Genomic DNA, 26,559 nt, shown 5'->3' on the forward strand with positions numbered 1-26,559 from the left:
TAATAACATTTCATGTGGTCTTTTTTTCTTATTTGGTATTTTTTTTTTTTTTAAAAAAAAAAAGGTCTTTTTCTTCAAAATAATGATTATTTTTTTAAAACCAAACGTTATGTGTCTCTTTCACTTATACATTAATAACAATTATTTAGTAATTCTTATCTCTTGAGTTCTTATCACCCGTTTGAAAATGTTGAGGATTCGATTAATTTGCAAAATCATTGGGCCAAATACACTCAACAAGTCCGTTCGATCGGAGTCCGGTCATGCGAAAATTTGCGTCAACTACTGTAATCATTTAGTTTTTGAATTAGAGAAAAGCATTAATAGTATGGTACGTGAATATTATTGATGGTGCACGAGTAATTATAGTAAACAGTTGTATAAAGCATATAGGAAGTGAGGGAGCAAATCGAATCAGGTTGTCAGATCTACTTTGGGGAAAAAGGTTTTTGGTGAAATTCTCAAGGAATCAAACAATGCAACCCTACGAAGAGAATCTTGGAACATGTATAAATGTTTTGGATGATTGTTCATAATTTCCGTGATTGCTACATGCACAATAATCTTTTTTTTAAAAAAAAAACTATCTAACTAGTCCTGGGACCCAACTCGATTGCCCTTTAGCTGTGGCGTACATTTACATGTTAATTTCCACTATTTTTTTGGATTGTCGTTGAGCATGATTCATGCTCTCGATAAAACATATGCTGTGTACGGTTTTTTTAAGTGTTTTTAGGAACCTTCCAGGAGTACTGGGAGATAGTAGATACTTTGGGAACACATTTAAGAAACTGCCATGGCATTGCCATGCACAGCACAGAAGAAGCTTGGGATCGAAGGAGTGGTGGGGGGCTCATTTTAGGAAGAAGGAGGCTCTTGTGTTCACTGTTCAACTGTGAAGGCAGACACATTTTCCCAAACCAAACTATACAATATTATAATAAATGGTTAAATTCAATCTACCCCTAAAGTTTTATGAATTTTTCAATTTGAACCTCAATATTTAAAAATTGATAATGTACCCTCCCAAATGTTTCAAAAATTTTCAATTCAGACCCTCCGTTACTATTTTCGTCTAATTGGACAAAATTTTATATATATATAAAGCATTGAGGATAATTACGTAATTTTATAAATTTTTATTCAATTTGACGGAAATTGGTAACAGAATGTCTGAATTGAAAAATTTTGAAATATTAGGGAGTACATTGTCAATTTTTAAATATTAGGGTTCGAATTAAAAATTCCTAAAACTTAATGAATAAAGTGAATTTAATCCTATAATAAAGTAAACGAATAAAATAATGGATTGTTTTTTTTTTTTTTTTTGAGCAAAGATAGTTACTTCTCATTAGAAAATCACAAAACTATAGCAGATTGCTCTAGTAATAATGGGTCATGAATACAAGTAGGAGGCATACCATGCCAAGTTTCAGAAATACAATTCATCAGAGCATACTTAGCTAGATTGTGAGCCACTTTGTTGATGTAAGTTAATGTGACGTAAAAGGTAAAAGAAATTTTAAATTTTGTTGAGTGAGAACGAAAGAATAGAAGAATGAAGCTTGATTTTTTTTTTTTTAATAGAAATGAGAAAGGAATAGGACCAATAGGTTGTCAAACGGGTTCGCTTTAATTCCCCATATAATATTAGTTTTTTTAAGGCAATTTTTGGTATTTAATAAACCATCATTATTAAATGTTTATTTCAATTTTTTTTTTTAACATGTCTGCATCAGAGGGGGGAGAGAGATTTGAACAGTGACCTTCGCTTCATTGGCGTGATCTCAGCCGATTGAGCTACCTCTTAGGAACTTATTTCAATCTTTCTTTGTTCTATGTGTTATTTAATAAGTTTATTATAACCATGAAAGTTCAAAGAATTTAGTAAAGTTTTCCATAAAATTGAAAAGAAAAAGCCATGTCCGTGGGTCATGTTCGTGGCGTGTTGAGTTATGAGTGTATAGTTATACGGGTCAACCCGAACACAACCCATTTAATTAATCATGTCAAACACCTCAATTATGACACGACCAGTTTAATTAAACATGTGGCACAACACAGCCAGCATAACTTTTTTAATAAACATGTTGTCTCAAATATGCTGTCAATTTTCGATACCAAAAGGGCTTCTCAAGTTGCCTATAAGTGGAGTTGCACGACAACTATCTCACCAGCGGTTTTCAGAAACCGATACGATCTCGATGAGTCTTGGCTAGATCACTCTCTCCAGCAATCAGCTTTACGAGGTGTTACCATTGAGTATCAAAAACTTCTTAGGTGTTCAAAAGCTTAATCTCCATGAAAACTAGTTCTCAGGTCCATTCCCACCTCAAATCGGGAGGCCAGTTAAGCTTTCGCATGTAGACTTCAGCCACAACAAAACTCTTGGGTCTCATTACATCTTAAAAACAGCCAATGCAAGCTTTCAGAGTTCTAGCCAACTTGTTTTTATCTGAATCCTAATATACTAAATTACACTCTCTAATTCCGTATTACATTTATGTCGAATTAGTAGATTGTGTCAAACATTACCTGACCTAGTTGAATTAAATAAAGTAGTGGCTCGCTTACCCATAAGACAAAAGAACACTACTTGACATATTATGATACATTTAGGATCCAAAGCAAAGCACTAGCTAATTTGAATGGCAGTCTCCAGGAAACGATAACCACATGTATTATAAACTAACCTAACATTTTTATTTTTTATTTTAGTAATTTTATAAGGTTTACTTGTGTTATACACTTATACTTATGTTTTATTAAGAATGATGTGGTCATTAAAATTGCCATTAGACTTATGATTGATTATTATTGAATTTTGATCAAATTATAATTTTAATAGTTATATCATTTTTAGTAAAATAAAAGTAAGCTTTCTAGGGATTTGGCTTGCATGCGGTAGTTTTCGAAAACTACCGCATGCATGCTGTAGTGAAAAACGGTACTGTTTTCCACTAAACGGTACCGTCTTTCACTGTTAAAAATTAGGTTTAAAAAATTAATAATAAAAAATTCATTAAAACTTAAAAAATTATAAAAAAAAATAATAATTAAAAAGATAAAAGTATTAAAAAAACTAAAACAAAAAGAAAAGAAAAAAAACTCCATTTTCGAATCTTGAATCTTTCAGATCTGTCAAAAAAACTGAGAAAATCGATTCAAGAAATTGACCCCACAATCCAAAATGCACAGTGGAAGCCATAACTTTCCCAAGGAGGAAGCTAGCATGGCAAGATCTTCCCAAGGCTTTTGTCAAAGGAGACCTCTCTGGCCAACTCTTCTTGCAGGGTTCTCTACTATGGAGGCGCTTCCGGTGCGGTTCCCTTCACGTGGGAGTCACAGCCGGGAACACCTAAGCACACCCTTTTTGAGGCATCTCTTCCTCCCCTCACCAGTCATGCTCCCTCCTTCCTAGTATTCCAACTCCATCTCCAACCCCATGAAAAAGAGCTCGAAGCCAAACCTCTTGTATGCCATTTTCCCCAAGCTGTCTCCGAGGAAGGCTCTTGTGTCAGCTTCCTCTTTGGAAAAGTTATGGCTTCCACTGTGCATTTTGGATTGTGGGGTTAATTTCTTGGATCGATTTTCTCAGTTTTTTTTGACAGATCTGAAAGATTCAAGATTCAAAAATTGAGTTTTTTTTAATATTTTTATCTTTTTAATTATTATTATTATTTTTTATAATTTTTAAAGTTTTAATGAATTTTTTATTATTAATTTTTTAAACCTAATTTTTAACCATGGAAAACGGTACCGTTTAGTGGAAAACGGTACCGTTTTCCACTACAGCATGCATGCGGTAGTTTTCCACTACCGCATGCAAGCCAGATCCGCTTTCGAATTATAAAATGTAATCGTCGTTAAAGAATGAAAAGAGGTGAAATGATGATAATTGCATCTTGTCACCGTGTGTTTGCATGTGATTAATAATGCACAAGTTACGAACCATAGCCATAGGTAGTGCAAGCGTGAGGCTTACTCAGCATTGAAAATTGAAAAAGTAAAAATTATTGTAATGATTTTGTTAAAGGAAATTAACCTTTCGGGACGGTAATTTTAAAAAGAAAAAATACTATTGTTTCTCTCAAGTGTTCTTCATTGTTTTTCTGATCTTACGTGTTAGCAGCAGCTTTTTTTTAACCATAGGCCATGCTTTGGATCCGGCTTACATGCTGTTATTTTAATAACAACATGTATGCTGTAAAGTTGACTTACTTTGAGAAGCATTTAATAGGAGAGAGAAAATGAAAAGATATTTTGAAAAATTCAATCTTGATCGTTGATTCAACTACAGCATGTAAACCAAATCCCATAGCCATAGGTAGTGCGCGAGGCTTACTCAGCATTGAAAATTGAAAAAGTAAAAATTATTGTAATGATTTTGTTAAAGGAAATTAACCTTTCGGGATGGTAATTTTAAAAAGAAAAAATACTATTGTTTCTCCCAAGTGTTCTTCATTGTTTTTCTGATCTTACGTGTTAGCAGCAGCTTTTTTTTAAATTTTTTATAAGCTTATATTATAAAATTATTTTTTATTTTCTTATCTAAATATACTTCACAATAATTTTTCTTATCTTTCCTTATACGCTTAGATGAGATGGATAAATTTGAGGGATCCGGATCCCCTAAGGGAATTCTAGTTTCTGAAATTTTAAATTCAGGCCATCCATTTTCATCTAAGAGTCATTATCCTGCCACGTGTCACACTACTGATAAAATAATAATAAATTTTTAATGATATTAATAATCATCATTATTTTATTAGTAGTGGGGCACGTTACAGGATAATGACTCTTAGATAAAAATGAATGGCTTAGATCTGAAATTTCATAAACTAGAATTCTCTTAAGAATTTCAGGGGATCCGAATCCGAATTTGAGAATCTCAAAATTAAAATGAATTCTAGGAGATTTCAATCCTTCCATACCTACCCTCCAATTTTTTTCAAAACCCCAACACAATCACCTATGAAAGGCAAAAAGATGAAAGATGAGAGAATAAAGAAAAATATTTATATTAAAATAATGTATAAGAAAATTCTTTTGGTTCTTTACACATTAGGTAACACTGTAGCATTCCCAATGTTTAAGAAAGCAATAAAGAAGCTGATACATGTGACTTTTGTGGTTTTTTTATTTTTTTATTTTTCCCAACACTATATATTTTTACTTAATTTAGACTTTTAAGAGTCACCAGAAGTTCCTTAATATATACTACAGATAGAGACGATATCGGTTGGCTAGTCACACCAATTTCTTCCGTTTGCTTTCATGTTTTCACATCGATCCTTTCTGATTTGTGGAATCAATCAATGTTCCATATTTATGTATATTGTTGCTTTTTTTTTAATTTATTTTTTAATAAAAAAAGCAATGCCCCTATATATGTGTGGCCCTATTCTTTTTCTGGATGCTTCAAATTTCACAGCTACAGAGAACTTGGATGCGTAAGTCAAACGTCACAGTAAAAAAATTTGAAAATAAGACATCTTTTTTAATTAGAGTGTATGTTTATAGTATAGTTTTTAACTTTTAATATGATCTGATCTGTATATAGAGATCGTGTGGCAACAGCTTTTATATAGGTTTTTTTTTTTTTTTTAAGGAAAAGGCTAAAGGGGTCAGCTTTGAATATATATATTCAAAAATATTAAAAAAAAAATTAGGAGAAATTATATTTCGCCCAGTCCCTCAATTTAAAGGAGAATATATATTGCAACTCCAATAATAAAAATTGATAGGGTACCCTTAATCCTCTGAATATGGCATAAGTGTACTTCCCCCCCAAAAAAAAAAAAAAAAATCATTTGGAATGGATATGCTTGTGTGAACCCTATATCTCGTGTCTAATCAAAAGGGATAAACATATTCTTCTATGATATCGAATAATTGATGATTATGTCGCTAACTAGTACTTGAGGGGCTACTGTATACGGTCATGCACGTACGCTAGCTGTCTGTAATCCATCTTTCTTTCTTTTTTCTTTTTTTTCTGATAAATTAATTAATCCATGGATCAAAGTCAGTAAGAAAAATGAAACAAAAAACGAAGGAGGTGCAAGCGTTTTAGGACTTACATGTCTTTGGTGTAGAAAAGGCAAAACTAGAAATGAAGCTGTGAGACGGATATTAATGTTGAGTGGTCCAGCTCTCTCGGGTGTAGCTAAATAGATGCGTTGGCCGGCAGTGGGCCCAAACTCACCGGACAAAGAGCCCCACCACCACCTCCACCACGTTCCTCTTTAGCGGCTGCCTCTTCGTCCTCACAAAGCCAGGCCCCCCCACCCCGAGCCCTCTCTCCTCTTCATGTGCTACCTGACACACTCTTCTATTATCATCCTTCCAAACAAAACCCGGCCGATTTAAACACTACTTCCTATACAACACACACTCTCTCTCTCTCTCTCTCTCACACACAATCTCCACCACCGCCTCTCCTTTCTCTCCCATGGTTTCACTGTTCCAACCATGCCCCTCCTGCCCAACTTCCACTTCTCCCTCTCAAGGTCCCCCCTCTTCTTCTTTCTCTTGTTATCATAAAAAAATCAGTTTCTTTTCTATATATATATATATCTATATGTACAATCAAAGTTACGTTGAATTTGCGTTGAATTATGTATACATATATTACGCTTTCTCGTATTCTCTAACTTGGCTGGTTTTTTTTTTTTTTTTTTTTTTTTTTTTTTTACGTTGTCACAGAGTTCTGGGGTTATTCATTCACAAGAATTCCTCGAGCAGCAACAGCGACAGCGACAACAACAACAACAGCAGCCACAGCAACGATGACACCCCGATCTCCACCTCCGTCGAATGCTACGCTTGCACCCAAGTGGGCGCGCCGGTGTTCCACTCCACCAGCTGCGACCGAGCCCACCAGCCCCAGTGGGAGGCCTCGGCCGGCTCGTACCTAGTCCCCATCCAGAACAGACCCGACACCAAAACCCCGACCCGGAAACCAGAGCCCAAACGGGGCCCGCCCTCGGGGCCGTTCGGCCGCGTGCTTGACCCTCGCAGCAAGCGCGTGCAGCAGTGGAACCGGGCTTTCCTGCTGGCGCGTGGGATGGCCCTGGCGATTGACCCTTTGTTCTTCTACGCGCTGTCCATAGGGCGGGGTGGTGCCCCCTGTCTATACATGGACGGCGGATTGGCTGCCGTGGTGACGGTGCTCCGCACGTGCGTGGACGCCGTACATCTGTGCCACCTGTGGCTCCAGTTCCGGCTGGCTTACGTGTCTAGGGAGTCACTGGTGGTCGGCTGCGGGAAGCTCGTGTGGGATTCACGTGCCATCGCCTCCCACTACGTACGCTCCCTCAAGGGCTTCTGGTTCGACGCCTTCGTCATTTTACCGGTGCCTCAGGTCAGCCATTTCTTCTTCGCTTTTTAATTTACCCTTTTTAATTATAACAATTTTAAGCGAATAAATTATTGCAAAAAATAGAATTTCAAACTATTGGCCTCCATCATATACTACGAGATGTCTGCGGGGAACTTGGAAGGCCGTTGGGTTCAACAGTTTCGTCTTTCACTCCTGAAATTTGTATGACAATGTTACCCATGATTTCCACTTACATTTACAAAAACTGCCATGATAATGACACGTGCTCAATTATACACACAGTTTTTGTCTGGTGGTAGAGACTGCGTGCAGTAACTTATGGAATAAGGATCCTAGGTTATGTAGTAAAATGGGATCTCTTCCCAGTTCCCCACGTTAGAGTTTGTGTGACGATGTTACCCTTGATTTTCAACTGCATTTACATAAACTGCCATGATTTTCACACGTTTTCCAATTCTCCAGACGATTACAGTCTGGTAGAGACTACTGACTACGTACGTAACTTTTTGGTTTTAATGATCTTTACGTAGTAAAAAGTGTATTTTCAGCATTTTTATTAGTGAGCTTTTTAACTTTAACCTTTTTTAAAAAAAAAAAAATGAAAAAACTCACAACTATTTCATTAGCTCTTTCCTTTATTTTAATTTTCTTTTGTCAAAAAATATCTTTAGCTGAAAATATGTTTTTGAAAAGAGTGATTTTTTTTTTTACCATTTATTTGCAAGCTTAAAAACGGTTTGAAAAACATTTACCATTTGGTTCGTATGGAAGAATTGTCAAATATTTCTTATATTTTCATATAATCTTGGAGAGAGTGAAATTAAGATCCAGTACGCAATTGACTAATTTATTGTTAACAATTTGAGTAGGTAATTGTGAGACCGGAGCTCATTTATCGGACAAAATAAAATCTCAACCCTTAAATAATTTTTCTCTATTTTAAGACTTAAGGGTAATTGAGATGATTTTGTTCAATATATATATGTAACTATTTTAAAAATAATAATAATAATAAGAATAATTCAAGTGGGGTTTATTTTGTTTTTGTTTATTTTATATTATTGGTTTGCTGTCATGTCCTTACTGAGTTCTGTCATGATGGCATCGATGATAAGAGTACGAAAAACGACAGAACATAACATGAAGATCAAAAGCTGGACATAAATGGCACAGATACTGTTCCTCAATCCTCCATCGACGTGGGCGGGCCATATGGTAGACGAGTGATCATGAAAAAAAGAGACTGGTCTGGTTACAACCGACATGTTTTTTTTTTTTTAACTATACTGTTGTTAGAATATAATTTAAATAATTACATTTATATATATTTTATTAATTTAAACTTTTAAAATAATTAGTAATTTAGTCGCTGCAAGGCTAACAGTGTGGCAAACGAGACTCATGAGTCATGATCACCATATGCATAAGAGTTTTAACTTGGGACTAGAAGCACAGCAAGATATATAGTTTGCACAAATGATCCCCATAAGATAGTCTTTAATTTGCTCATAGTACTATTTCTTTTTCTTTATTTTGCAGGCTGTATTTTGGTTAGTAGTACCAAAACTGATAAGAGATGAGCAGATTAAAGTGATAATGACAATACTTCTACTGATTTTCTTGTTCCAATTCCTCCCAAAGGTCTACCACAGCATTTCTTTGATGAGAAGAATGCAGAAAGTCACAGGCTATGTCTTTGGCACCATTTGGTGGGGTTTTGGCCTTAATCTCATTGCCTACCTCATCGCCTCTCACGTGAGCATACTCTAATCTAAATAATTTAATTTGTCTTTGATATCATGTTAAATCATCACTTATCATAAAAACTTGGTAAGCAGGTAGCCGGAGGATGCTGGTATGTCCTTGCAATACAGAGAGTAGCGTCGTGCCTCCGGCAACAGTGTGACGGAAGGAAAAATTGCAATACTCTCTCCTTGTCTTGCTCAGAGGAGGTTTGTTACCAGTTCCAGTTGCCTACAGGCATAGTAGGAGATCCATGTGGGGGTAACTCAACAATGGTCAGAATGCCACTCTGCTTAGATGTCAATGGGCCATTCAATTATGGGATCTACAAGTGGGCTCTTCCAGTCATTTCTAGCAACTCTCTGGCTGTTAAGATCCTTTATCCCATATTTTGGGGCTTAATGACCCTCAGGTAACATTATTAAAAGCTTCAGATAAAGTCAAGATTTTTAATCTGATATCATGATTTTGAGATAAGATTTTACTTGAGATTGGTTTTGACTGACCATCATGCTTACATTTACAGCACCTTCGGAAACGATCTTGAGCCTACAAGTCACTGGCTAGAAGTGATTTTCAGCATAATCACTGTGCTTAGTGGACTGATGCTCTTCACTTTGTTGATAGGGAACATCCAGGTGTGTACATTGTGCTAATTGTTAGCATAAGAAATAATGTCATTTCTTGAACATGCAAACTTGGAGATAAAAACATATATTGATGGACTTCTCTTGTTGCTGTCAAGGTTTTCCTGCATTCTGTCATGGCAAAGAAGAGAAAAATGCAGCTAAGATGCCGAGATATGGAGTGGTGGATGCGGCGGAGACAGCTCCCGTCTCGGTTGAGACAGAGAGTTCGCCATTTTGAACGCCAAAGATGGGCAACCATGGGAGGAGAAGATGAGATGGAAATGATCAAAGACCTTCCCCAAGGGCTTCGGAGGGACATCAAGCGCCATCTTTGCCTAGACCTCATAAAGAAGGTAACAAAATTTTCCATCTACCAATTTGTTTCGAGATTCTTTTGGTAAGTATTTTCCTAAAAATGTATGATCCTTATTAGGGGCCTAATTTGAGGTATGGGCGTTAAATTGGGCCAGCCTAATATAAGACACGTCTAAGGACATAACTTTTTGCGTTCCATCATCTTACAAGCTTTTAGCGTATTAATTAAGTACCCAACATTTGATATTTTACAAAACACCACGTCACATGTTCAACTCTCATAAAGGGACAACCTATGAAAATGGCTATTTGGTAAGGGCCGCTACGTCAGTAGATTGTTATGGTCTTAATGTGGCCTAATTTGGGGTATGAGTGTTAGATTCATGAGTCACCCTAATATGAGATGGGTTTAAGAAACTGATTTTCTGCGTTCCATCACCTCTAGAGCTCTAATCTCATACAATTTTGACAGGTGCCTCTGTTCCACAACATGGATGATCTTATTCTTGACAACATCTGTGATCGGGTGAAGCCTCTTGTCTTCTCTAAAGACGAAAAGGTGCATAATCATAGTTATCTATATATATATAGTAATTAGATTCTTAAATTTGTTTAAAGTTTCTAATATCTTCATGAAACAGATAATCAGGGAAGGAGATCCTGTATTAAGGATAATGTTCATCGTTCGTGGACGTGTAAAACGATCCCAAAGCCTAAGCAAAGGCATGGTAGCCACAAGCGTGCTTGAACCGGGAGGCTTTTTAGGGGATGAACTCCTCTCCTACTGCCTTCGCCGCCCATTTATTGACCGGCTTCCGGCGTCATCCGCAACGTTTATCTGCATTGAATCTACAGAAGCATTTGGGCTCGATGCCGCTCACCTGAGATACATCACCGATCACTTCCGCTACAAATTTGCCAACGAAAGACTGAAGCGAACTGCAAGATACTACTCATCTAATTGGCGAACATGGGCTGCTGTTATTATACAGTTGGCTTGGCGCAGGTACAGGATGAGGACTCTGGGTCCGGTGATTCCTGCTGCCACTGAAAATGGAGGCTCTGAGCGGAGGCTCCGCCAGTATGCTGCCATGTTCATGTCAATAAGGCCACACGACCATCTTGAATAAAATCCTCTTTTTTTTTTCTTTCACTTTTTTTGTTCGGTTTGGTCCACCCCATTAGTCAATAAGATCCACCAATAAGATTGTTGCCTATGTCCACCCCCAAAGTCCCCATGGAAGTCGCGTCCGTCGAATGTAAAAAATGAGAGTTAGAAAATTACTTCTTACTCGAACAGTAATAAAAACATTCAAGTCTTTTGTTTGCAGAGAGAAATGATACATACCCATTCGAGACGTGGCATGACTTGTTCAAATAACAATTAAGGCAAAAGATACCCTATATAATCCTTCCCTTTTGTATGTATTTGATAAAAAAAAAAAAAAAAAAAAAGTCAAAGAAGGTTGGCAAACAAGTATCTTTTTCTGGGGACGAGAAAAAAGTTGTTAAGAAGGTGTAACGCGAGGCACACGGCAATTGCAGAGGGTGAAAAAAAGGTTACGATAGAACAAGGATGCCGACAAGTGACCGGCAGAGTAAGGTGGTAGCTAGAGGAGTGATTGGATTCCTCCATCCGGGTGGAGGTTACTGTATAAAGGGTTGGGACAATGTAGGGAATGACATGTGAGAGATGGAAGGCGTGACTGGGAAAATTCCTTTGTGGAGGTTGGAGAAGTGATGTTGCGGTTTAGAGAGAAAAGGTGACAGGAAGAATAGGAGACAAGCTCCGGAAAATGGTTTACGCCTCTCAAAAGGCACAAGCTATTTTCTCCCTTAAAGAAACAAAATTGATGTTGACTTAGAAATTTTTTTTCATTGACCAAAATTTTTTGTCCGCACTAAACGGTAAAAAAATACGAAAAACATGTTCCATTCAAACAAGAAGTAATCTTAAATTTTGAGTGTTTTTTATCCTTTGCGCCTCTCAAAAGAAACAAGCTAGTGGATGGATACTCTTAGAATCAAAGATTTGATCATTGTTGATTGGATGAAGAATATTATCCACCCTTCTTCCCTTGTTAAAATCCCTCCCTACTCACTCCCTTCACCATTTTCAACTCTTTGTCTTCTCTTGAAGTTATTTGGCACACCAGAAGTAACCCTAATGCCCTTTATATACCCAAGCAGTGACGGAGTGGGGTGGCCGGTGTAGGCCATGGCACCCCAACACAAGGAAAAAAAAAAAAAAAATTAAGGTTAAAAAAAAAAATTATATTGACCCTTATCTAATAAAATTTTTGGCCCTTAACCCTATACCAAACTCTGCCTCCGTTCCAGCCCCCAAGACTCTTATTTCCACCAATGATGAACTTGGAATTCCAATAATTGAATTTTCAATTGCCGTTAAAATGTCAGTTACGTGGACATCCCCCAAAGTCCCCGCCATTCCAACGGTCGATACCAACCCTTTCTCTTTATATATATATATTTGGATGAAATAGATAATCCCAATTTTTTTTTTTTTTTTTTCCATATCTATTTGTATAGATTGGCCTAAGTTTTCGGCCAGATTTGCTCCAAATTTGGGGCTGAGGGAAAATGGTCCAAAACCCTCCAAAATTAGCACTGAATCTTCGACCCAACTCCACAAAAATGGAGCTCATTTTCACCTCCAAGACCTCCCTGACTTCCTCATCTCAACCCCACCAATTTTCCCATTCCCTCGCCAAGCAATTTCTAGGGTTTCCCAAAATTTTCTATTATATGTCCTATTCGGTGCCCTAGAATTTGCTTCAATTTTTTTTTTTCTTTGTTATGATATATTTCGGATGGGGGTGTTTCAAAGTTAGTGAATCACAAGCTTCATGTTCAGCTCAGGTACAATTTTCCTTTTCTTTTTTTTTTTAGGTCCCATTATCCTTATTCTATGTTTGGTTGCTGAGAAAACTAGTTCTGGAACATGACAAGTTTTAGATTTTTTTAAACAATGCTTCAAATTTATGATCTCTGTTTTTTGCTGAGCTTCTTTTCAGGAACCGAGGAAGGCATTGTTGTTGAAATTTGGGTTTTATTGAAGTTTATACTTTTTGTTGAAATAAGAGTTATATTGGATGAATATTCAACTCTAGGTGATAATTTTAGCTCTACGTTATTTCTTTGACAATTTTATTTGTATGATCATGACAATGACATTATCTGCTTGGAGAGATTGAGATATAATGGATAGATTAGAAATGTGAAGCAATTTTGGTGTTTTACGGTCGAACTTCTGGTGGTTTTGATGCTTCAAGGTATTGCATATTTGCCACTATGAAGAAATGGATAGTGAGTGGCATTGAATGGCCTGCGATATAGTATAATCATCGGTTAGAAATTCGTATGTGTGTGAGATAAATCAACTGAAATTCATGAACATGTAAGAGCCCACCCCTCAACATGTAGTTTAAGCAATTGATAAAGAAATAGTTGATAATTATTATCCCATCAAACAGAAATTGAAGAAGAAATTGATTTTAAGAAGTGGTTTGATCAGCCACAATTCATAATGATTGCCATATCTCCACAAATATGTTCATGTGGCATGGTTGTGAATGTTTCTTCACTCTGCAATGTATACCACACCTAATAAAGAACTTTTGAAAAGAAAGAAAGGACGCAGAGCACCTCAGCCTGCTCAGCGACAGCGTTACCAATAAACATCCTCTGTAATTTGTTGGCCAGGTTTATCAAATTGTTTGTGACTTTGTCCAATGTAGACCTTCTCATACGTCCAATAACTGTAGCATTTTTTTTCTGCTACAACTCTATTCTATTCTTGTTAAAGAAAGAGCAGTTGAATAGCTCAAACTGTATCAACAAGCGTAAAGCTCACTTTTAGAAAAAGATTGGTAGCAGTGGAAAACCAGAAAGATTAATGTTTTTGCACATACAGTTCATAATTTATGGATTCAGTAATTTTTTTAACAGGTAACTTACCATCTATAAGTTGCTTGCCATATCAGCCAAATGGGGTTGAAATCTTCAAGGCCGGTGCCAGGGAAGGTTGAAGGCATATGTTTTCAACATCATCTGGTTAGTTATCTCAGTCAAAACTATCTCCGTAACTTGGTATCTAAGCAAAGAAGGCGTATGCTTGTTGATGGTTATGATCTTGACATGTCATATATCACGGACCATTTGCTGGCAATGTCGTTTCCTGCGGAACGTATGAGAGCAATGTATCGTAATCCTCTCTGGCAGGTCAAGTCTGTGCTGGACATGAGACATCAGGGGAAATATAAGGTGGACATTTTCAACCCTGAATCATCTACTATATCACCTCATGTACCCTGATTATCCATTCTTTTTGTATCTGTGATAATCCAGCTGCTGTATCTTTTCATACTAGTAGTTTTATGTAAATAAGTTTTTTCTCTGTAATATACCTATATTATTAGGTTATTGACAGACAATAAGAGAACTTTCCCCCCCCCCCCCCCCACTCTGCTGAACAATATGTTCCTTGAAAGTTGTGTAATATATTATTATGGATCAGTCAGGAATGCAGAAGAAAAAGAATCTTTCAGGTTTTCAACTATTACTCCTGGGGATCAATTCATAAATTAGTGGGTGAATGGCAATATCTTGGGTCCTGCAGCTTGGCCACATTATGCCTGCTATATAATAAAACAGCATATTGGATATAGCATCAATGTCACTTACTTTAACAGTCCTTTTCTTGTTTTTTCCACATGTTATATGTGTCAAACTTTCTATTATTCTTATGATAAAACTATATGTGCTCCTCAACATTATATTACATAAATTACAGGGTACTCCTAGATGTAATGCTCAGAACACTCTCTTGTTTCACACCCCTTTGCTTGCCCATATAACAGCTATGTTATTCTATGCTCTGCTCTGATTTTATGGCTGTCAACACAATCACTAATATTGCTCATAAATTTTATTTCTTGAAACATGCTGCATAGAGTTGTTTACTTGTCAAACCTTCGGGATTATACTACCCATACTCTCTCTCTCTCTCTCTCCGTGCGTGTGCTCGCTCTTTGTAAGCATATAACGTTGCTTTAATGGTATATTGCAGATCTACAATCTCTGTATAGAGGAAACTTATGACCCATCACATTTTCATGGCCGTGTGGAGACATATCCTTTTGATGACAACCATGTTCCGCCTCTCCAAATGATTAAGATTTTCTGTGAAAGTGTATATTCATGGCTATTGGGTGACCCAAAAAATATCGCCGTTGTACACTGCATGGTATTCGTTGCAAACTTGCCATTTAAATTTTGAAGAGGGTCATTTATCTGTTATTTTTTACAATTTTTTGTAGTTTTCATCTTCTCAATATCCATCTAGAGCTCAATCAATGTTATATAAGAACTGCAAACTAATACATGCTCAATTACAGCTTCACTAGTCACTTAGCTGAGCATAACATATAGACTGGTTCACGTTTATATGGGTTGGTGACACTTAAGCCTGATTTCTTCTAGCTCTTAGAAACGGGTTCCATGACATTCAATTACCTTAATAATCAACTTAAGATGCTTGTAGCAGTGTACTAGTTATTAACCCTAGCTGCTTAGCATCTAACACAAATATCTTAATCATTCTTCTGTTTGTTATAATATCTTAAGCTTGGTGTTTACTGAAAGATCAGGTTTATGATTCCCATCTGTCTGTTTTCCTTATTGGTGTAACGATGTATATGCTCTCCATAGAGTTGCATGGTGCAATCTTACTGTCCATTGATTTCATAATAACTATGGAAATATATAACATGCAAAGTTTGCTTGTATCTGTTTAGCAACCCAATATGTTTTGTTTTGGCCTCAGTGTTGGTGGTCCTCACTACAGTTTTGCAGGCAGGCAAAGGTCGAACTGGCTTAATGGTATGTGCCTATCTGGTTTATACTGGCATGTCTGCAGATGGGGCTCTTCAGTTATATGCAGATAGACGGACCACCAATAACGAAGGAGTAAGTTATATTAGGTATAACACGACAATTTGAAATGCCAAAGTTATCGTGATGTTGTGGTAGTTGAATGCAATGTCAGCTGCTTGATAATTTGAAAATCAGCTCCCCTTCATTCACTGAAAACCACGATGACCTGGTTTGTGAAAATTGTGGAACTTGGAATTGCTAGCCAGAGGAAATGATTCAGATTGAGTAGTGCAAAAATATGGATGTTTGAAGAAATAAACAATTATATAATATTTATTGTCATTCTGGGACATTTCAGATGCATAAATTATTCGAAGTTGGTTGAAATATTTGGGATGTTTGTCAATACTTTATGATTAATTGAATTACAAGTGATCCATTATGCTTCATTATTTTAAGTCAAGTATGGTTTTGCTGTTAATTCTATATACAAGAAGTTGAAATGATATCAGTAGGGAATTGGTTCTTTTCCTTTTATCTGTGGATGGTTCTGGAGTACATTCATAATAAATTTGGCTTCATTTTACATATTTTTCCCTCTGAGAAGTAGCTTTCAGCCCTTCCGCCTTCCCCAAAGTTTTGACATCTATTACAAGAGCCCCATCAATGAGACAATGAAGAGTTCTTTCAAGTTGGTCCTCTGAATGATTAACCCCCTAGATCCATTCCTATATTTATGGCCAGTGGAAAGTCAAGAAAGGACCATCTGCCAACAAGATGCCAAAACCAATAATGGTTTTGCAGTGTTGAATGGAGACCGCAACTGCACCAGTAAGAAAAACCATAGCATGATTAAAAGCTGCTGCAAGAGGGAAGACCAAATAGGTTCTTGGTTGACTGACAAAACAAGATCTGTCACAAAGGCTGTCTAGTACAAATCTATAGATCTATTTCTCAAGCATTCTTTTATAGTTATTGAAGAATTTAATGATAAGATCCATAAAAGCTAGAGGAGCCAACTAACTGCAGCTAAGAAACATGCCAAATAGAAAGACATGGTGTCAGACCTGTAGAAGAAAACAAAAACTTCTTTCTCACTTTTGATATGGCTCTTTCAGTATTTTTTAGTGAAAGAAGATGCCTCTTTCAGTTTTTTTTAGCTTTGCATAATCTTCATATGTTTCTAATAACGTTTTTTAATGGATGCTATGGATATTTTATGATTATAAATAATAAATGAGGGCATTATTCTGTATGTATTGAACAGGTTTCTATACCAAGCCAACGTCGTTATGTGGGATACTGGGAAGATGTACTTTCTTTTCCTAGGGGAATTAATCAAGGACTTCCAAATGTGAATTTACCTAAGCCATGGAGCAGAGAATTGCGGCGGATTCGACTTCACGACTTGGTTGACACCGACTCAATCTTCTTTGTGGTCTCAGAATTGCAAGAGGTAAACACATCTCAACGAGTCGAGTTCTTAGAGAGGGAAGGGCTTTTATAATTTGACTTGGATTTGTTTTTCTCATACACAGAACTTGTTTTGTAATGATTACAAGGAAATCTTCATACTCCGAAAACTTCCTTAAGATTTTATTTGTTTTCATTAAGTTGAATGCACTATGCATTTATTTCATCCCTTCATTAATGGTTATCTCATATCTTAATTAGTACTTTTCAAGTTTTTTAAAATTCAATAGCAAGGGAAAATGGCATGATTGGCTTTTGGCATGACTTGTGACTTTCTTATTTCATTATTTCATAACTAGGGTTTGAGTTTTTATCTAGTTTGTTGACGCAACATAAGTTGTTCAATCTGCATTAAACAGTGCATGCTGTTATCTATTTTTTGTTTTTCTTTCCTGTTCCCATTTTTCTTGTTTTGGTTTCTCCTGCAACAATTCTTGATTTTGTTCCTCGAATATTTTGCTAGTCAGAATATGTTTTGGATATTAGTGGGTTAGCTTCTTTTATCTATCTGCTAAGAACTTTTTTACGCTTGTTGACAGATACCCAATCAGCTGTACCGCCCATTTATAGAAGTCTCGCGGGGTTGTTGCAGACAAATTAAGAAGGGACATCAAAGATCTCACAGCCCTCGGTATTATCTCTCTTTCATCAAAGGTGATGAAGAAGGGAAGGAATCAGATTTAGAAGAACCACGTGTTGTAGTCCAAATGGACACTGAAAATCCTATAATCTACCAGAAGCCATGTCTTGATCATTATTTCGATAAACCTTTACAAGTAAGTGATTTATACATATAGAGACATACTTATTGTGATATATATGGGGTTCAGTATTATCATTATTTTGCGATCATGAAGAATCATAAAGCCAGAATTTTAGTAATATAATATGATTGGACAAAAAAATTATCTTGAGAGCTTTGTACATGTGAGAGAAGAAATAAGAACAGATAAACTCCAACTTTCTACCTCAAATATTTTGGTTCATGATAGGTTTGGAGAGCATTGAGAGTCTCTATGCCACATGGGCTTCTTGCAAGTGTTCATAACTTGAGAAATTATCAAAATTCTGAAATTTTCTTATGATGTTGTTTGAGTGTGACCATATTTGATTGAACAGGTTACTGGAGATGTGCGTGTCATATTCTACCAAAAAATGTTTGGAGGGCGTCTCTTCTATTGTTGCTTCAACACAGCTTTTATTCGGAACAGCTTGTTGCAGGTACTTTTATGGTTCTCTACACATTGCTGTATCAGCTTCTATACTAAGAAGAGAATGCTAATCTATACTAAGAGCTATAGTCACAGAATTCTGCCTGCATTTTCTACTTCTCTTTTCTAAAGCCCGAGCTCACAACGGTCCAACGTGTCAGTGCCGCTAAGTGCTCGTGTAACTTGAATAAGAAATAGTTTAGGATTCTAGGAACATTCATCATATTGAGGAAATACTCTGGTGGAATAACTTTGAATTTGCAGAATGCCTTTATCAGATTCAAAAATTGGCTACAACTATATATGAGTTTCATAAAACATTTGAAGCTGTTGATTAGTTTAGTTATCTTACACTTTCTGAAATATTACAGTTTGCTGTTGGGGATATGGATAAAGTTGGGAAAAAAGGAAGATCAATATGTGGCCCTGCTTTCTGCTTGGAGTTGCTATTTGGTCCTGCTAATGCAAAGCACTCTTCATGTACTACATCCAATGATGATGATGTTGAAAGTGAGGACTTGTTCTGAATTCTTAACAAAAATCTGTATAAAGAGATGATATTGGGTCATTTTCAATTTTTATTTATAAAATCTTCTCACAAGGTGGCCCATTTCATAAATGCTGCATTCTTATAGCAATATACAACCTGTTGATCTGGCTGTCTTACTGTCTAATTTTTAATTGGCGAAAAGTACTAAAAATAAAAGAATTTCGTGTATTTTAGTATTAGAGAGTATATTGCAAAAAGTGAGATTGCTTTCTTGCCTTTTATGGTAAGGTTTTTTGTTTTTTTTTTTGTTTTGGGCCCTACTTAGGTTTAGCGTTTGAAGACCAAACACGTAAAAAAAATTATAATTTGAAAATGTATTTTTTTTTTTTTTTTTTTTTTTCTAATTTAAGAAGGGAAAAGGGACTACAAAGGAGGGTCCTTCCCACTCTGGATCCGGATGGAAGAGAGAATGGGAGAACCTAAGGGAATGCTACCAAAAATAAGATGGGTAGCGGCCCATTTGGCTAACGCATGTGCACGATAATTGGCACATCTAGACACTTTCGCAGCATACCAACTACGAAAGGGGGTAAGTTCAATACAAATATCAGAAATAACAGAAATAAAATGCCAAGAAGAAAACAGAGCTGGCTGATTCACTGCTAAGATCACCAGGAGAGCATCACCTTCAAGAGAAAAAGCATCCAAACCAAACGACCGAGCCAGCCTAGTAGCAAGAAGAGCAGCCATGGCTTCTCCCAAAAGGGCATCTGAGGAATGGAGCTTCAGGGTGGCAGCAGCTAAAATCTCCCCAGAAGAGTCACTAATAACTGCTGCAGCAACAGCAAAATTGCCTTTAATGGCAACATCAAAATTCCCCTTTAAGCAACCCACAAGAGGAGGAATCCACAAGGAGGGAAGAGAAGCCTTCTTCCAAGCCGAAAGATGAAAGCCCAAATTTGAGTGAAGATGCTGAGTAACCTTAGCCAGATCAGGGAAGAGAGCCTCATGAACCAATTTATTTCTGGACAGCCAAATTAGATCCAAGGAGAGAGCAGCAAAAAGCTGAAATTGACGAACCTCAGCACAAGGAATAGCCAACTTTTCAGCTGGATACACAACAGCAATAATCCACTCGTGAATAGGCTTGGACGAAAAGGCGGAAATAACATTTGGCCAAGAAGAGCTACTCCAAAGAGAACAAGCCAGATTACACTCCAAGAAAATATGGGTCAAAGTCTCAAGAGGACCCTTACAGAAGGGGCACACCCATGCATTAGAATCATCAGAGACAACAAACCTACCAATATTAGCCCTTGAAGGAAGCAAATCCCAAGCAATCTTCCAAAGAAGATGCTTCAAACGAGCTTGAAGCTTGAGGCCCCAAAGATCCTGCCAAATTGCCGGAGAAAGAGGAGAAATTCTGCTAGATGGAGTCAAAGAAACTTCACGGGCAGATTTCACAGAGAAAAGACCAGAAGGAGATGGCGCCCAAGACCATCTATCTGCTGAGCTAACCTGAGAGATATGAATGCTGAGGATGTTTGAAACCGTAGAAGGAGAGAAAAGATCTCTCAAAAGATCCACGTTCCAAGAACGCTCACCCGGGAGCATAAGATCTGCCACAAAAAAATCTGGAAGCTCCGTAAGAAGAGCATTCGGCCTGGGCTTAAAATTAGGTTGGGAGGGAATCCAAGGAGAACTCCAAATAGGAATATTCACACCAGAAGAAATAGACCAACAAGCACCCTTCTCCACCACCTTCCTATTTTTCAACAACCCTTTCCAAAGCCAAGAAGAGACAGGATTAAAAGGGGCCTCCAAGAAAGAAAAACCTTGCTGCAAATACTTCCCCTTAAGGGCATCAACCCAAAGAAGAGGTTCATTTGAGGTCAACTTCCAACCAAGCCGAGCCAGCAAGGAGCTATTAAGAAATTTCATTGAGCTAATACCTAGCCCACCCAAGCTCTTAGGCTGGCAGATGCTATCCCAAGAAAGAAAAGAGAGATTGTGCCTTTTTTCTTGAGGGAAACCCCACCAAAATTTTCTCAAAACCGAGTCTATCTCAGAGCAAAGAGACTTAGGAATAAGGAAGAGAGACATAAAGTATGTAGGGATGGCATTTAGCACTGATTTCAAAAGAGTGGTCCTTGCAGCCTGAGAAAGAAGCCTAGCTTTCCAACCCGTCACCTTGGCAAAAATCCTATCTTTGAGCTCAGAAAAAGAGTCCTTCTTATTCCGAGAAATAAACAAAGGAATCCCCAAATACTTGGCACGAGCAGGAATAGGAGCCAGCTTTAGAACACCATTAACCGAAACCTTAACAGCAGGCTTACAATTCTTACTAAAGAAAATAGCAGACTTGGCTTGATTAATACATTGTCCAGACCAAAGAGAGTACAAAGAAATGCACTTGAGAATAACATTAGCTTCAGCCAAATTAGCCTTGGAGAAAATCATAACATCATCTGCAAAAAATAGATGAGAAATTGGAGGGCTCATTCTAGCAATTTTAATACCATGGAGAGCACCCAAATTTTCTTCCCTTAATAAAAGCCTCGAAAGGATTTCTGAGCCAAGAATAAAGAGAAAGGGAGATAGAGGGTCCCCTTGCCTCAAACCTCTTGAAGGAAAAAATTTGCCAAAAGGAGCACCATCAAGAAGAATGGAAAATGAGGAGGTGGTAATACATTGGCTAATCCAGTTTATCCAAGTGGGCTGGAAGCCAAGAAGCTCCATAATTTTCAAAATAAAGCTCCATTCCATAGAGTCAAAGGCCTTTTCCATATCCAATTTCAAAGCCATAAGACCTCCATTTCCTCTTTTCTGTCTCATAGAATGGAAAACTTCATGCGCTAAAATAGAATTATCATGGATAGATCTCCCTTTCAAAAAAGCAGACTGCATGGGAGAGACAATTTTATGAAGAAGAGGTTTAAGCCTATTAGCCAAGATTTTTGAGATAATCTTATAGTTGAAATTGGTAAGACTAATAGGCCTAAATTGATTCACCCTTGAAGGATTATCCACCTTGGGGATGAGAGCAATATTAGTATGGTTGAACTCTTTTAGCAAAAAACTTCCTCTAAAAAAAGATTGCACTGAGGCAATAACACTAAGCTTCACAATAGGCCAGTATGTTTTATAAAAAAGCCCTGTCATGCCATCAGGGCCAGGAGCTTTATTAAGACCAAGATCAGTGATAGCCATAAAAATCTCCTCTTCAGTAGGAATAACACATAAAAGCATATTATCATCATCAGTTATCACTTTATCCACCAAACCAGCAAGATCATCATCAAAAGAAGGGTGAGAAGTAGTAAAACGAGAATGAAAATGGTCCACCAGCAAAGAGCCAATATTCTCCCTACCCATAACACTGACCCCATTATCAATAAGACAAGAGATGGAGTTGTACCTACGACGGCAAGCAGTAGAGGCATGGAAAAATTTTGTATTAAGGTCTGTACAAGAAAGCCATAACTCCTTTGATTTTTGTTTCCACAAAATTTCCTCACGCAGAAGTTGCTCTTGGAGAGCCTTCTGGAGAACCACTTCTCTAGCAGCACTACTAGGGGAGTGAGGAGAGGCTTGAATAACTCCAATTTGGGCCATAAGAGATTTAATCCGAGTCTGAATATGACCAAAATGGAGAGTGTTCCAAGACTTTAAAGCTGATTTTGTTTTCTTCCACTTCCTGCTCAACGAGAAAGCTGGAGAGCCTTCCACTGCAACCAACCAAGCTTCCGCTACCACTGAGTGACTAGCCTGATCACGGGTCCAAAAAGCTTCAAAACGAAAAGGCTTGGGAAGATTACGGTAGGTACCAGAGGTAGACAACAAAATTGGGCAGTGATCTGAATTAACAGCCAAAAAATGATTAATCAAAGAGTTAGGGAACAAAGACACCCACTCTTGATTTGCCAAGCCACGATCCAATCTTTCTCTGATGTTAGCACTACCAGAGCGACAGTTACTCCAAGTAAAATTATTACCAATGAAGCCCAAATCAACAAGAGCATTAGAGTTCACAAAATCGACAAAATCCATATGCGAAGTAGACCCAAAACTACGACCCCCACACTTATCAGTAGAAGACAAAATCGCATTAAAATCTCCTAACAAAAGCCAAGCTCCACCAAAAGAGCTTCCCAACGCAGAAAGGTTGGACCAGAGAGCAAAACGATTCTGTACAGTGTGAGGAGCATACACACAAGAAATTAACCAAGAACAATGAGGAGGATCAGAAACCACCATGCAGGAAATGTGGTGCTGATCAAGACTAACAAGATCCAAAGAAAAGCCATATTTCCAAGTCACAAAAAGACCTCCACTTAATCCAACAGGAGGAACTTCAAGCCAAGCAGAGAAACCCAAACAAGAAAGAGAGTTCCAGTAACGTGAAGAAAGAACCTTAGTTTCAGACAAGAAGAGAACATCAGGCCTGTGTTGCCTAATCAGGGCTCGTAAGGAACGAATTGTCGGGGCACAAGCCAACCCCCGACAATTCCAAGCCAAGATTCTCATTGAGGTGGTGGGGGCTGGATGAAACCAGCCACCCCATCCAAAAGCAAAGCACCTGAGGAAGAAACATCCTCTTCCTTATCCCCCAATTCCCTCCCAACACCAGCACCATAGGACGAGCTAGAATCAGTCTTGGATTTTTTAGTAGGTTGGGGATGAGAGCTAGGCGTGAAAGAAGAAGGTGAGGCCGATTTGTGGTAAGGGTGAAAGCGTTTTTTAGAGGAGGTAGTGGGAGGATATTTTGGAGGTTTCAGATAAGTAAGGGAAGGGTATTTTTCAAAAGGAGGTTCAACCTTAGTCGTAGAAGGGGTAGTTACAAGAGAGTTTGAAATGGAAAGAGAAGTCAACAAAGGAGTTGAAACACTAGTAACAATTGGAAAGCTGGTCACTAGCGAACTAGTTAGAGCAGGGGGGGTGGGACCAGAAGACTTATTGGGGTTGGGCCACAGGCTATTAGAAAGTTTTAGTTGTAGGTTATTTGCAACATGGGTAAGCATTAATGAGGGGGAGGTAGGGTTCAGCTGAAAGTTGACAAGAGAGGACTTTTCCATTAATGCGGAAGTGAGGGAAGGTAAGGGGTTGGTGATGATGGGATTTGCCAGCTTCGCAAGGGAGGGGACACTTGAACGAGTTGGACTGAGTTGGCTTGAGTTACCAATACTAAGAACCTGTATTGACTCACCTGAGTCAGAAACGTGAGCTTGAGAAAGAATCCCAGGCGCTGCCAGAGAAGCTTGAGACAGAGCCGGAGAGATCTGGAGGCTTCTAGGAGGAAGCAGCAGCTCCACTCGATTAGCATAAGGAGATTTTGCTTTTAGTTTGGGACCAAAAATTCCAGAATCAGGGGGACGAGGGATAACTGGGCATGCAAAAGAAAGATGCCCAAGCCTTCCACACGCATAGCAAAACTCAGATAATCGTTCATACTGATAAAAAACTTGAGCTGGTGGCTTAGGAGGACGTTGTAAAATAAAACCCGTAGCCAAAGGTTCATCAAGAAGAATAAGGACCCGGATTCTCAAGAAGCTTTTCCTACAAGGCTTCATATTATCCATATTATCAACTTCAACCAGACCTCCAATACTTTCTGCAATAATCTTAGCATTGGCCACCGTCATTTTATCAAGAGGAAGTCCATGCACCTGTACCCAGATCGCTGCCTTCGTAAAACCAATATCATCAAAAGTTTCATCATTTTCCCAACGCTTCAAAAATAAAGGAGATCCATTGATATTCCAAGGAGAGTTGTTTAGAACCCTAGAAAGATCCTCCAGGTCTTCAAAGGTAAAAACCATTTTGTTATCCTCTTTATCCTCAGTGGTGAGAGACTTCACAAACTGCCAAGCTTGCAGAATGTTCTTTTTTATAGCAGTCTTGGACACAGTTTTAAGGGAAATAATCTTCCCAACTAAGGTGAGAGAGGGGGGAAGAGTCTGGTTAATGGGATGATCACCCAAGATGGGAGCAGAAGGTTCAGAACAGTGGAGAGCATTTGTGTGAGAGATGAGAGCATTTATTTCCAAGTTAACGGAATCCATGGAGAAAAGACCAGATGAAAGAGTAGCAGGAATAGCAGAGACGGAGCAGAATCAAGAAACAAGAGGCAAAAGACAGGAAGAGGATGAACAGAGTTCAGGAGAGCTCTACGAGAGAGCGGAAAATGAACAAATTACTATTGAAAATGTATAAAAAGAAGAACCTTTAACTTTGTTTTTAAAAATCGAGGATAAATGCAAAATTGGTCCATGAAGTTGGCCTAATTTACAAATCAATCATTGTGGTTTAAAAAATAATTTATAGATCCCTAGGGTAGGCCAAAATAATATTTTACTCCCTTAACTCATTTTCCGTTAAATAACTTAACAGAAACCGTTTCAATTCCACCTCACACCCAATAAAAATAAGACGCATGTTCTTTTTTATTTATGCTTTTTAAAAATAACAAACAAGTTTTTTCACGTCATTTTGAGGTTCCAGCACACACTTCACGTCAAATTAAATAAACATAATCCCTTTATATTCCCCCTGTGTCGCCCTCGTCTTCATTTTCCCCACCAATTCACTGTCTATGCCGTCGTCTTCATGTTTGATTCTAAAAGTTGAAAATCCATAAAAAATAAATAAAAAATAAAAAAGGCTGCCAGCCATCACCCAATTTTTTCCTCCTTTATTTTTATTTTTATTTTTATTTTCCTTTCCTAAGACACTCTTTTGTGGTATCCACCATTCGTACTCTGTGTCTGATGTTACTACAAAATGATATCTGAAGTTCATCATTATGCATACTAGTAAACATCACAAAGGGGGTAGGGGGGATAGATTGTTTTTGATGCCCATAAACAATTTTTGAAGATGCTTCAATGCCCAAAAACAAATCCTAATTTCCATAGAAATATTGCAAAAAAAAACAAATGCTCAAAAATCTCAGAGAAACTCACAGATTGAAGATGCCCAAAATCTTAAAAAATGAAGTAAAAAAACTCCAAAGCAAGGTGGCTTAATTATCGTTATGACGTTTCCGAGGATTCTTTAACGGCGATTTCAATCGTGTTACGAAACTCAACAACTTACCTGGAGATAGATGCAAGAATCAGTGGAGAAGATGAAGACAACAGTTACACAGGGAGATATGGAGGGATTAAGATCATTTAATTTGACGTGGAGTATATGCTTGAACCTCAAAATGGCGTGAAAAAACTTATTTATCATTTTTAAAAGCATAAATAAAAAAAGAACACATGTCTTATTTTTATTATGTATGAGGTGGCAATGAAACAGTTTCTGTTAAGTCATTTAACGAAAAATGAGCTAAGGAGTAAAATGTTATTTTGGCCTACCTTAGGGACTTATAAATTGTTTTTTAAACCACATAAAATGATTTGTAAATTATACCAATTACATAGACCAATTTTGTATTTATCCCTAAAAATAGCG

The 26,559-nt window shown here is 37.5% G+C and overlaps 3 protein-coding genes across 6 annotated transcripts; 2 read left to right on the forward strand and 1 right to left on the reverse strand.

The window, feature by feature from the left end:
• Window positions 1-6,118: 6,118 nt before the first annotated feature.
• On the forward strand, window positions 6,119-11,351 carry DND1 (Cyclic nucleotide-regulated ion channel family protein). Its single transcript, XM_059593661.2, has 8 exons — window positions 6,119-6,512; window positions 6,709-7,366; window positions 8,885-9,100; window positions 9,184-9,500; window positions 9,615-9,726; window positions 9,834-10,070; window positions 10,505-10,591; window positions 10,674-11,351. Exons 1-8 carry the CDS (start codon window positions 6,475-6,477, stop codon window positions 11,160-11,162), a joined length of 2,154 nt encoding a protein of 717 aa, XP_059449644.2. The 5' UTR covers window positions 6,119-6,474; the 3' UTR covers window positions 11,163-11,351.
• Window positions 11,352-12,538: 1,187 nt separating this feature from the next.
• PTEN1 (Calcium/lipid-binding (CaLB) phosphatase) lies at window positions 12,539-19,270 on the forward strand. Of its 4 annotated transcripts, none has more exons than XM_059593663.2 (9): window positions 12,539-12,912; window positions 13,068-13,163; window positions 14,002-14,316; window positions 15,122-15,298; window positions 15,907-16,020; window positions 17,195-17,383; window positions 17,940-18,176; window positions 18,520-18,621; window positions 18,983-19,270. In XM_059593663.2, exons 3-9 carry the CDS (start codon window positions 14,041-14,043, stop codon window positions 19,136-19,138), a joined length of 1,251 nt encoding a protein of 416 aa, XP_059449646.2. In that variant the 5' UTR covers window positions 12,539-12,912; window positions 13,068-13,163; window positions 14,002-14,040; the 3' UTR covers window positions 19,139-19,270. The 4 variants fall into 4 exon arrangements, with proteins under 4 accessions (XP_059449646.2, XP_059449647.2, XP_059449645.2 ...); XM_059593664.2 differs by having other exon boundaries at window positions 14,037-14,316; XM_059593662.2 differs by lacking the exon at window positions 13,068-13,163.
• A 254-nt stretch (window positions 19,271-19,524) lies between these two features.
• On the reverse strand, window positions 19,525-25,163 carry LOC132181825 (uncharacterized). Its single transcript, XM_088516856.1, has 4 exons — window positions 23,681-25,163; window positions 22,428-23,453; window positions 19,781-21,122; window positions 19,525-19,696 (listed from the first exon to the last, which is right to left on the reverse strand). The coding sequence occupies exons 1-4, from the start codon at window positions 25,161-25,163 to the stop codon at window positions 19,525-19,527; spliced, it is 4,023 nt and encodes a 1,340-aa protein (XP_088372982.1).
• Window positions 25,164-26,559: the final 1,396 nt, after the last annotated feature.

The sequence above is a fragment of the Corylus avellana genome, chromosome 5 (genome assembly GCF_965113065.1).
Source record: "Corylus avellana chromosome 5, dhCorAvel1.hap1.2, whole genome shotgun sequence".
In the NCBI taxonomy this organism is placed as follows: domain Eukaryota; kingdom Viridiplantae; phylum Streptophyta; class Magnoliopsida; order Fagales; family Betulaceae; genus Corylus; species Corylus avellana.

Bases quoted from the DNA above. Each gene is read 5' to 3' on its own strand.
- DND1 (XM_059593661.2), top strand. From the start codon at position 6,475: ATGCCCCTCCTGCCCAACTTCCACTTCTCCCTCTCAAG. The intron at 7,367-8,884 runs GTCAGCCATTTC...TTTATTTTGCAG, and splicing joins TCATTTTACCGGTGCCTCAG to GCTGTATTTTGGTTAGTAGT. The intron at 9,501-9,614 runs GTAACATTATTA...TTACATTTACAG, and splicing joins TGGGGCTTAATGACCCTCAG to CACCTTCGGAAACGATCTTG.
- PTEN1 (XM_059593663.2), top strand. From the start codon at position 14,041: ATGGGGTTGAAATCTTCAAGGCCGGTGCCAGGGAAGGTTGAAGGCATA. The intron at 16,021-17,194 runs GTAAGTTATATT...TGTATTGAACAG, and splicing joins GGACCACCAATAACGAAGGA to GTTTCTATACCAAGCCAACG. The intron at 18,622-18,982 runs GTACTTTTATGG...GAAATATTACAG, and splicing joins TTCGGAACAGCTTGTTGCAG to TTTGCTGTTGGGGATATGGA.
- LOC132181825 (XM_088516856.1), bottom strand. From the start codon at position 25,163: ATGGATTCCGTTAACTTGGAAATAAATGCTCTCATCTCTCACACAAAT. The intron at 23,454-23,680 runs GTGCTTTGCTTT...CTTGGCTTGAAG, and splicing joins AGAGGATGTTTCTTCCTCAG to TTCCTCCTGTTGGATTAAGT. The intron at 19,697-19,780 runs TCTCCTGGTGAT...TATTTGTATTGA, and splicing joins TTTTCTCTTGAAGGTGATGC to ACTTACCCCCTTTCGTAGTT.